General features: G+C 33.9%; 1 protein-coding gene across 3 annotated transcripts; it reads right to left on the reverse strand.

The window, feature by feature from the left end:
* Window positions 1–1,861: 1,861 nt before the first annotated feature.
* LOC114763147 (uncharacterized) lies at window positions 1,862–7,428 on the reverse strand. 3 transcript variants are annotated; one of them, XM_028952757.1, is made up of 8 exons: window positions 7,164–7,428; window positions 6,939–6,979; window positions 6,776–6,834; window positions 6,196–6,384; window positions 5,158–5,229; window positions 4,205–4,383; window positions 4,004–4,122; window positions 1,862–2,284 (listed from the first exon to the last, which is right to left on the reverse strand). In XM_028952757.1, the coding sequence occupies exons 3-8, from the start codon at window positions 6,827–6,829 to the stop codon at window positions 2,178–2,180; spliced, it is 720 nt and encodes a 239-aa protein (XP_028808590.1). In that variant the 5' UTR covers window positions 6,830–6,834; window positions 6,939–6,979; window positions 7,164–7,428; the 3' UTR covers window positions 1,862–2,177. The 3 variants fall into 3 exon arrangements, with proteins under 3 accessions (XP_028808590.1, XP_028808588.1, XP_028808589.1); XM_028952755.1 differs by having other exon boundaries at window positions 6,776–6,839; XM_028952756.1 differs by lacking the exon at window positions 5,158–5,229 and having other exon boundaries at window positions 6,776–6,839.
* Between the last annotated feature and the right edge of the window lie 4,068 nt (window positions 7,429–11,496).

Raw genomic sequence — 11,496 nt, forward strand, 5'->3', positions numbered from 1 at the left:
ATGGGTCTTATATTTAGGACCAAAACTAACTCAACAATTGGGTCTTATATTAAGGACCAGAGGAGTATTTATTAAAAAAAAAGGTGAAAAATGATTCCATATTTTGGATGGAGAAGTTGTATTTATGGATAATGTTGTGTGTGAATTTTCCAAGCACGAGACCATGACCTTCTCCAAACCGCTTTAATTTAGCCAGACCAAGCCGCCATAGGACCGACCTTTGAAGCTTGAGGCCCACGATTGAACTGCTAGGTTTCGCTCGTCAAAAAGATCCAGACTACAATTTAATTTTCTGTTTTTTCCCCCCATATTCAGGTCCCCCATCCCACCAAACAAAAAGTTGATATTTTGACTTCATTTTGCACTCTTTCTTTTTTTGGGGTTTAGGCTAGAATATCTATTATTGGTAACAGTGACTAATCCTCTCACACTGTATACTTCCCGAAATGACTTTAGTATGGGTCACAAGACTCTCCATACACACCTTATTTTTTTCCAAAAAAAAAAAATTTTGGGCAATGACTAATAAATAAAGCATCAAACTCTGTAAAATGTCTAATATTTATTAAAAAAGGTGAAAAATGATTCTACACTTACGATGGAGGAGTTGTATTTATCGATAACGTAGCGTGTGAATTTTCCAAGCACGAGACCATGGCCTTCTCCACCACAGGACCAACCTTTCAAGCTTGAGGCCCACGATTGAACTGCCAGGTTTCGCTCGTCAAAAAGATTCAGACTACAATTTAATATTCTATTTTTTTTTCCAAATTCAGGTCCCCCCTCCCCACAAAACAAGAAGTTGCTATTTTGACTTCATTTTTTGTTGAGGCCAGGAAATCTATTGTCATTAGCAGTGACTAATCCTCTCACACAGTATACTTTTCAAAGCTGCTTTAGTACTGATTATGAAACTCTCTCCATACACATTGTCAGGAATCAAACCCCTGACTAGATGCTTAAATGATCCAATTAAATGCTAACTGTGTTAGGCCTTGTGGTTTCATTTTACACTTTACTTCAAAACAATAAACTTTAGTTGTTCTAACCAAATCAATCCATCGATAAATTTGCCAGCCAAAAGTCAAATAAAGAAATATGATTGTGTTAGACTATGGACAATCAACAAAAAATTTTTGTCGAATATTCTATGACATTCTCTTTTGGCTAACAATATATTTAAATATTTAATTATTGATAGTATATAATAGCGTCGAGCTATTCACATAGCTATTTTTACCTAATGAGATAAAGACTTATTATTTTTGTTGTTGTGTGTACAATTGTTAACCAATCACCCTACTTAGAGGTCATGAATTAAATTTTTAATTTGAATAACATAAATAATGACCAATCTAATAAGTCATCACTTAGCATTAAAAGATACATCCTTGGATGAATGAAGAAGACAATACTACAAAATATCATGTGTATACTAGCAAGAAATACTGGATTTTAAAGAAGAGTTTTAAAAGAAGTTCCTCCAAATTCTAATAAGTTGTAATGGAAGATACTCAATATCTTCTTGCAAGGTCTCAACATATAAAATAGAATATTTGTCATAAAACAGTAAAGTGGATTAGGCTATGTAGAATTCTCAAATTGATTTACTTCAACTCATTTTTTAGTACAATGTAGTTGCCATTTTGTCAAAAAAGAAGAAGAAGAAGAAGAAGAAGAGATAATTCTAATTGTTTTAAACTGATCTTCTCCTTTACAAGCTCATTTTTTAGGACGGATTGCTCAAACTGGCTTTTAATCCATTGTTCAGTATAGAAAGGGATATGGTTATTCTTACAAGAAACTAACGGGAATAATAACAAGACTAAGAGGATAAAAGGTAGATGAATAGAACATGAAATGGTAAGCAACTTAAAATGTAATTTTGCATTTATCTTTGAGCTCAAGCAACCCAAAACTCAAAGGATATAATTATTCCAATCCGGAGATTCCCTTGGGTTACAATTTTGGTCAAATGGAAAAAAATCCCATAAAAATCACTTGTAGTGCCTAAAATCTCTTCTAATGCAGATTAAAATCTTACCAAAGAGTAAACAGGAAGAGAAGTTGGGGGGAAAAAAAAGAAGAAAGAACCCAAGTTTTGAAAAATTTACATAGAAGCAACCAAGATAAGAAGGGGTACATAAACAAGTCCCCACACTGGAACTTCAGGCTAGTTAGTTAGCAGCCAAAGATCGAGGAGAGCTTGTATCCGATTCTTTTTCAAGATGAACTTCACATTTTGTAGTTTTTGCCCTTTGCTGCTTTTGGCATTGTCCGACATCTACAGAAGGGGGGAAAATGAAAAAACCACATGTAACGGATTTGTCAATATCTAAACTCATGGGTTATGATCTGAATTACATTTCAGTAAAGGAATCCCAAATATGAGGGCACAAATTTTTCCGGGACATCTTTAATTTAAACTAGTTGAACTAATCAGTCACAGGGCCCTTGTATGTTTCAGGCCGAGGAGTGAACTATCAGGACTTCCTTTTTTAAAAAAAATAAAAACAGCTATCAGGACTTCTTCAGTTTTCAAGATTTAGACTTCATTAGACATATTTTCCTCTCCATTTCATAAAGTTTGAAGAATGAGATGTACTATGCAAACCCCTTCCAAATTTTCGTTAGCCTCGGTAGGAATTGTGTTCTAACTTTGGCAAGTTCAAGCTGCTTTCGCCTTTAAAACCATAGCTAATTTTTAAACTCCAACACGATCAGTTGTTACAGTTTGAATTACAGATTGAGCAGTCTGAAAAGCAAGCTATCACTTAATTTTAGCAGAAAGTGACGTTTTTGGATGCACGAAGAACCTATCAGCAATACACTTTGACAGACTGATATCCAAATAAAGTGATAAATTCAGCCATGGTTTCCCTGAATCTTCAAGAATTTGAAGTCACTGACTCAGATAGAAGAACAGCAGAGCTAGTGGGTCATGTTAAAATCAGTCAAAGCAGACAAAGCATCTAATCCCTAAGTCATCTTGCCGGTGGGTCGTGTGTTTTTATCATTTGAAACCCAGCAGTAGACTCATCTGAGTCTGAATCTGCTTCAAGAATCGGGAAGGAAAAAGTGGAGAAAGCTGAGTCAAAGGCTGCTTATTGAATTGATTCACTTAGATGGGAAGAAATCCATGGAACGTAATTTTTTTGGTACTTCAGTAGCACAGTTCATCTCTCCTTGAAAGTTAATTTAAGGCAAGCTCCCATGGGTCAGGCAAGGTATCAAAAAGGTAAAGGTCCCATTCTTGCTCAAGTTCATCTCAATAGATACCGAAAGTAGACAATACTCCAGATACGACGAAAAAGAAAATGACTATACCCCATGGAAAAGGCTCTTTACCATTCTGTATAAATGGGTTATTCTATTTGTACAGATATGGTGGAGGGGCACTTTCAATCCTTGTTTGTCTATTAGTTTTCAAATCTTGTCTTTATCGCGGGGTAGAGCAGCTTGATAGCTCGCAAGGCTCATACTTGGTGTCCATCATTATTCAAGTTGAGAGAGGTGGTCTAGTTGCTATTTACTTTTCACCATCAAGGCGATATAGGTATATTCTTTAAAGAAAACAAAAGGTAAATAACAAGATCAGGAGGATTAAATGGCAGGTAGCTGATAAATGAATTTGAGAACGACTACAACGTATTATATTTGACCTCAAGCAACAAAAAACTCAATCGATCTAAGTATTCCAACTAGAAGATTCCCTCGTGTTACAATTTTGGTCAAATAAAAAAATAGTTGCCCGTAAAAATCTCTGCTGAGTTTGTCATCCCCAAAACCTCTGCAAATGCGGATTAAAATCTGACAACAGAATTAATAGGATGACGAGCAAGAAAGACCCAAGTTTTAAAAGACATTACAGAGTATAAAAAGACTGCACCAAGATGGAAGCAATCAAGAATATTTTCCCTAGAATAAAGGTACAAAAGTAAAACTCCATGCAAGAGAACTCCAGTCTAGTTACCAGCATCCAAAGATAGAGGAGAGCTTTTACCTGATTCCTCTTCAAGAAGGGCTGATGTGCAAGAAAGAAGGGAAGCTAGCTCATTTTCTGATGCCATTCCAAAGCCTTGCCATCTTATTCTACCAAATTCATCAAGTAGAAAGATGTACCTATGAAAATAACATGTTAAAAATTTACTGAACAAATTTACTGACTAGCCATAGACTGGATAAGTAAAGAAAAATTCTATACCCTGTAAGGAGATTCAGTATCTTCAGTTCTTTTCTGAAGTAATAATGATCACCAAATGAGTACACTGTCTTCTTCTGAAGTGTATCCTTGCTTTCATCACGATTAGATTTCCTTATATACCAAAGAAGCAAACGCTTGATAGGATTTCGGCTTAAGAGCCAAGAGTCTATAAATGACACCTGTTGGACAACATGAATATTTCGTTGCAAATTTGGCAGGTATCATTCATAATATGGAAGCAGAAAAAACTTGAGTGTATTATCTCAATACGATAATCTGTAAGATAAACGCCTAGATTAAATTGATCGATTTGCTCCATAGATTAAATTGACAGACTTGCTTGCACCATAATTTAACATCCTGAGAAAGAGATAACCAGGGCCAGTCCTCACAAATATAAACACGAAATATTTTCCTGAGATGTAATATACTCACAAAAAATGCAACAACACAGTCATAATCTAATCTTCATGTTATAATAAGCACAACTGGAGAGCTAGGGATTGGGAAGTGATAAACCTGCTCCTTTTAACAAGCCAAACTACACTATCTGGTAGCGGTTTTTGTGTGACCACAAACATGGTAGCTTGTATGAAAATATCTAAAAACAAATTTGTGTGTACAAGTCCACTTCCTCAGTAGCATTCCTTGCCCTCGCAGAAGTACCTTGACAAGCGCATTAAGAAAAATCTAAAACACCACCCAGTATCACTTATTTACAGAATTTCAGATACAAGTATCTGAGCAGTAAGTACTATAGGCCATCATCATAGTACTTAAAAGAGTAAGAGATTAGCTGATGCTATAGTTATCTCTGGTTCCTCAATATGATTCCATAACTCAACATGAGAGCATTATCTAAGTGAGGGTGATTATAGCCGCATGCCTTAAGGAAGAGCCTCTAAAAAGCAATGGGAAAAAATGCAAAGAAAGAAAAACATTTAGAAACATACCTCACGGACATGGACATTTTCTGATTTACTAAATGCTTCAATAAATGGCAAGCTCCAAGAATTGATCATTGCCTATCAAGGATAAAGTACAGATTTTTATAGTGACAACAGCAGACCAAATAGCATTTGAAGAAAAAATGTAACGAAAAATACATAGAATATTTATGCACGTAGCCTCCTTTGCATGGTTCCATTACAAAGGTTGAAAAGTTACTCTTCCCTTCCTTATCAATAGTTGAAATTCTACACGGAATGATTGCGGCATTAAGGCTGGATTTCAAAATTAGTAGATGGGGTGCGCCACATGAATCACACTATGCAAATGTGCTCTATCAACAACCCACTCTTTAGATATGCCATTAACTAAAAGGTCCCTTTTCACAACTTCTTCGAGTATTCCTTTTGGTCTTCCTCTACCTTTCTTCACAGAACTCAACACCATTTGTTCAACTCTCCTCACTGATGCCTCTTTCAATTGTCTTTGTGCATATCCAAACCACCTTAAATGATTTTAACCAACTTCTCCTCAACAGATGTCACTCCAACTTTTTCACGTATATAATCATAATGGATATTATCTTTTCTCATATAATCAAACATCCATCTTAACATCCTCATCTCTACTCCAATTTTTTGTTTGTTTTAATGTCTCTTTAATCCTCAGCATTCACTACCATAGAGTATTGCCTCTCTTAAAGAAGTATGATGAAACTAAGCCTAGCAAGCACCCAAAAAAAAAAAAAAAAAGGCTCTCCATTTCACATCTCACTCTCTACCATTTACTCCTTCTTCTCTTATTATTCACCCTCAAATTTCCCTCAAGATACTTATACCCCCTTCATACCAATTAATGGGCAGCAATAGCAACGTGCCTTGTAAAACTTAAATTGAGTAGTAAAAATATATGAAATACTATCATATATTTTAACCATTTTAGATACACAATGTTAGCGATTGGATAAATTTTGATGGGCACACAGTGCAATTTTGTGAAGAACAAGAGCAACATCTTTACAAAACATTATCATCACTCACTACCTGAGAGCTTGCTCGAAATGAAAGACAAAGCAAAGATGCCTTGGGGACTGTTGCTTGGTCAGCATCAACAACATTTTCACATTGACGAAAGGGAAGCTTTGCTGCCCTACCGTCTCTCTCAATCACTTCCAGATCAGGAAACTTCACAGCTACCATTGCAGGAATGATCACTTTATTTGCTATAGCAATCTGCAAAAATATCACTGATAGATCTCTCGTGCATCCAAAGATTTAACTACAGTAGAAAGCAAGCAATAACTTGGCTTTTTCAATAAGCAATTTGGGGTTCAATTAGCAGAAAATTCAAAACATGAAGGCAGCTTTAACTGATCAAATTTAGAACAGAATTCTAATAGAAGTTAGATAATTCGAGGGAGAAAAATAGAGATGAGTTTGAAGCATTTAACTAGTTTATAATGAAGGATATCTTTATTTATCGAGATTAATTCTTCCTTATCACACTCTATACACAATTTAAGATGTTCAACAAAGAATTGTCAGTCATTAACAGGTAGAGTATAATTTCGAATAAAGCTAAGACAACCCAATCAGATCACTGCATAATTTAATATACCAATACCTTGCCACCGTGCTTTTTAAGCTCAGCCATATCAGCAAAGTATCCCCTACTCATCTCATCTGCACTGCCCAAAGTCCCATCAACAACATCATTGACCATGCTTCAACAAAAAGATCAGCGTAAAGTTTCCATCAATTCCCGCAAAGAAAAACAATGAACTTACATTCGAGCACGCTCCTTCTCGATGGCTGCCTTGCTCGCCAACTACAACCAAATTCGATTTTCACAAACTTAAGCTTAGCTAAAAAGAACTGAAGTTTAATTATGTGTGGATAATTAATAACACAAAGAAATTCCTCTCCTTCTTTTGTTTAAAGGGTATTTTTCCCGAATTTCCTTGATTAATCAAAAAGTAAATCAAGCGCAAAAACAAAAACAAAAACGGTACCTGATAGATATCGAGGAAACGATTAGAAGCCATCCGAGCCAAATGCTGCGGAGGAAGTAGGTGGAGCTTGTCCAGTTGACTCGCGTGTGGGGAGACAACCATCGAAGCCCTGATCAATGAAGATTGGGTTATGAGTCGCCTCATCTTCAACCCCAACATTGTTTGTGTTGTGTTCTTTGGGAGTCGTCTTCTCTCACTCTCCTCTTCGCTCCCACAGCATCGAATGCATTGTCTTGTGACAGAAAACGGCAGTGCTCTATGCTGATCTCCAGCAACTCCGAATTCCGAAACACAGTTTTTTCTAATAAAAAATATTTATAAAATAAAAATTATGCTCCTTTACAAATATTTTTTTAAGGTAAACCTGTTTTAATCCAAAATCATTTTCATATGGACAAGTCCTATAATCATTTTAAGAATTTTTAATCCACATGTTCAACACTGTTTTAACCTTGAAGCTTCACCAACTTTAGTTCAGATCGAGTGACTTCTGAAACATTGGATTGACATTGTTCCTTCGTATGCTAAAGGACAATACTAATTGCTAAGTGCAGAATTCCTTTAAATCAATTATTGTAGCTTAAAAAGTTAAAACTAATGTCCTGCTAATTGCCTGTCCTGTTTTTCGAAGTTGTATTTACTGTACCGTAGACTTTCTATAATGCATTTTTCAATTGTCGGGGTTTATGACGAAAAGGAACAATCCAATTTGATAAATAAATTATATAGTTGGTATTAGTTTTTTTAGAAAGAGTTTTTTTTTTTTCTATACACAAATATTTTTTTTATTAGAGTCGAGTGGTAGATGCGAGCATTTCTTTTTTTAAAAAAAATTCAACATTAATTTATCACGTTATAAAAAATTAGTTTTTTTTATTAGTTTTATATTAATCTTCACAATGCTTGTTGGAAGAATAGCATCAATGTGACACCAGAGAGTTTCGTTTTCTCTTTTCTTTTTGTATGCAGATAACGGAGAGTGGATATGGAACTTTTTCCTGTAAATATCTCACTCAGCCTCTCTGTTTTTTTCTCCTTGTAGCAGAGGGGGCTTTGAGCCCAAAAGCAAACCAAACGAAATCAAGCAAAAACAAAAAAAGTAACGCCCGCCATTCGAGCTCCAGGCCCAAACCTCTCTCTCTCCCCCCCCCCCAATCTTTTAAGAATCTTATATCTACCTTTAAATAACAAATAAATGGTTCAGATTTGATATTTTAATAAATTCTTAAAATTTTTTATTAAAAAAATAAATTTAAACAGTTAAAATATTGAAAAAATTAATTTTTTAGTGCTTCAAATTTTGACTCACTTATAACATAGTTCCTCAAATATGACTCACTACAGTTTAGCTTCTCTATTTTTTATTTGCTTAAAATTCAGTCCTTATATTTTTACCTTTTTCTTCTTTAATAATCCTTAAGCACCCGACTCATAAGTCAATCATTCTATGTGGGTGCCAAGTCAGACCCATGTGGGATACACACACAGATAAAAAAAAATTCAATAAAGAGCAAATGCAATAAAAAAGAAAAAGTTTGCAAAGACCAAACCCAACTTGCAGCGGAGAAGGATCTGTAAGGAGCAAGCATTTGGCTGCAAAGATATTGGCTTGTGTTGCAGAGAAGGCCGTGTTGAAGGAGAGAGGTTGGTCCTATGAGGAAGTGGCGGAGAAGAGTGAGCGGAATGGCGTTTGAGGGATTGAGTCACATCGAATTATATTTAAAAAATTAACTTATAAGTGAGTTAAAAGTTGATGACTAAAATATTTAATGGCTAATATCATTGTTAATTTTTACAATTTGATTTAAATTTAATTTTAGTTTTTATAGTTTCAAAGTTATTGGCATGGTTTTTATAATTTCATAAGGATTTGATTGATTTTAAATTTAAAACCAAAAAACTTATTAAAAGTATAGGGATCATCTACTAAACTTAGACAAAAAAAAATTATGAAACTATAGGGATCAAAATCAACTACTTAGCAATTCACAAGTTCTCAATAGCTATTTACAATATAAAACTTTTGCAACAAAATTGCACTCTTCAATAAATTTCTTTATTCAATCAAAAAATAGTTTTAGAAATTAACAAGATTAATTTAGTAATTGAGAACAAAAATTTTACAATACAGTTACTGTCGACGATGTTGACCAAAGCTTTTGTGACGACTTTATTGCAAAAGTTTTGTTATGAATAGTTAATTATAGGACTTGTGAATTGCTAAATTGAATTTATTAATTTTTAAGCATGTTTTGCTGTAGGAATTAACAAGCAATTTAGAAATTCACAGACTCTAGCCATACCATTGAAGCTTTGATCGCTAACAAGGGTGGCGGGCTGGCAGCCAATCACTGGTAAAAGTGAGTTGGTTGAATTTGTCAACATTCACAAATCCCAAATTGAATCCAGGACTCAATTAGGGATTTGTTGAATTTGCCAACCTAATTTAGGATTTCCCTATTTCAAGTAGTTTTAAATGGGATTTTCCCTTTAAATACTAATCTTGTTGGTCCCACTAACATCAATATGAGAACGAAAAGGTGGTGATGTTGCGATTTCCGAATTTTAATTTCAAGGTGACATCATGAACTTGAGATGATTAGTATTCTTGGTAAAATATATGAAGAATAAAAAGGCAAAGCTTTAATGTTTTGGTTTTCTTACCATATATATGAGCAAATCTATGTTCCTGGTCCTGCATCGAATCCGTTGTTTATAAGCTTGGTTAAATATTTCTGATGTTAAACTGTTGCGTAATGGCTAGCATGGTCCCTTGGAAACTTGCTTGTTATTTTGAAGATATTTGGGCCATGCTGCGTATGTTTCCTACCTGTAACTCTGTGGTTTAATAGTTATGTGCGAGATTACTTATGTCTCTTTCGTTAAAACACATAATTAAACTAGGTTCCAATCAATTTGTAGTTTAGGATCAACCGAGATCATTATTTTCAAGGAGCAAGTTATGAGTTTTTTTAGGTAAAAATTTAGGTGATGGAAAATGTAATAAAATGGACCTAAACTAAACTAAAATGCAAAATTCTAATTCTAAATGCTAGATGCAAATGTCCTAAAATTTATATAAAAATTAAATTAAACTAAATGAATGCAAATACAATTTTTGGGAGGTTTTTTTAAGGAAAAAATTAAAATAAAATGATAAGTAAACAAAATTAACTAGAGAGCAAAAAAAATTGACAAGTAAAAGTGAAAAGTTTCTCTTTCATACGGAGTTAACTTTCATAACCTAAATCAATTAATTAGACCAAAGGGAAGTGAAAAAAAAGGTAAAATTAATAGGTTTAATCACCTACCTGAAACAAAGAGAATCCTCAATTTTAAAAACCTTTAAACCATTAGAAAACTCATAACGGTATAAAATTAGTTAATTAAACTCATTAAAACCAATAACAAATGATTTAAATTAATTCTGAAAATTATGCTTATAATTATCCAATCAAACAGTTAGATAATTTACTAACTCAATTAAACAATCAAGAGGCGAGATGCATTGGGATTACGAGGGAATGCAATCAAACTAAATAGGTTACCAATTGCAATTCAAACCACATTGATAATTAAATCGATAATGAAAACTCAATTGTAAATTTAATTAACAATGCAAAGGTTCATAAACATAAATTCCAGCAAGTGTTTCAGCACAAATATAATCCACATATCAATCTGATCCAAGAATAAAAATGATAATCTAAAACTAATTGTCTCACAAAAACAAAACTCAAAATCATTTAAAACTAAATAATCTCAAGTCCTTGAACTAAAAAAATAAATAGAATATCACTCCATTGTGATTTTCAAGTGCTAGTCCAAAGCTCCAACTTCCTTCATGCTCCTCCAAAATTGTCTCATAAGCAAGCTCAAGCTCCCATGGATGGCATGAAACTCATGAAATAATGGAGGATGGTAATAAGTGAATAAACGGAATGAAAATTGATGAGTGGAGAGGGAGGTGGCCGCCCTTTCTCATGAGAGAATGCGTCTTTTTATAGGAGCACGAAGGGCTTTTAGGTATAGGAATTAAACTCATTTAAACTTAGCCATTGGATTGTGTTTGAACTCTATGAAATAATTTTGTACCATTGGATTTTCTCTTTTGCTCTTTCTTGACCTACAAGAGTTTAAGTGCATCCATTAATATAGATTATATTCAAATATTATGTAATTTATACCAAAATTAAAGATAAGATATGCACAAAAAATAAGGCAAGGAGTTGAAAAACTTTCCAAAAATCAACTTTTCAGAAATATGAGAATTGACTTCAAAGAAATAGAAAGTATTAATTTCAAGCCAAAAAATAAGAAATCACAAGATATT

This window comes from Neltuma alba, unplaced genomic scaffold (assembly GCF_004799145.2).
Source record: "Neltuma alba isolate B1F8T4 unplaced genomic scaffold, ASM479914v2 tig00011259_pilon, whole genome shotgun sequence".
Lineage (NCBI taxonomy): Eukaryota > Viridiplantae > Streptophyta > Magnoliopsida > Fabales > Fabaceae > Neltuma > Neltuma alba.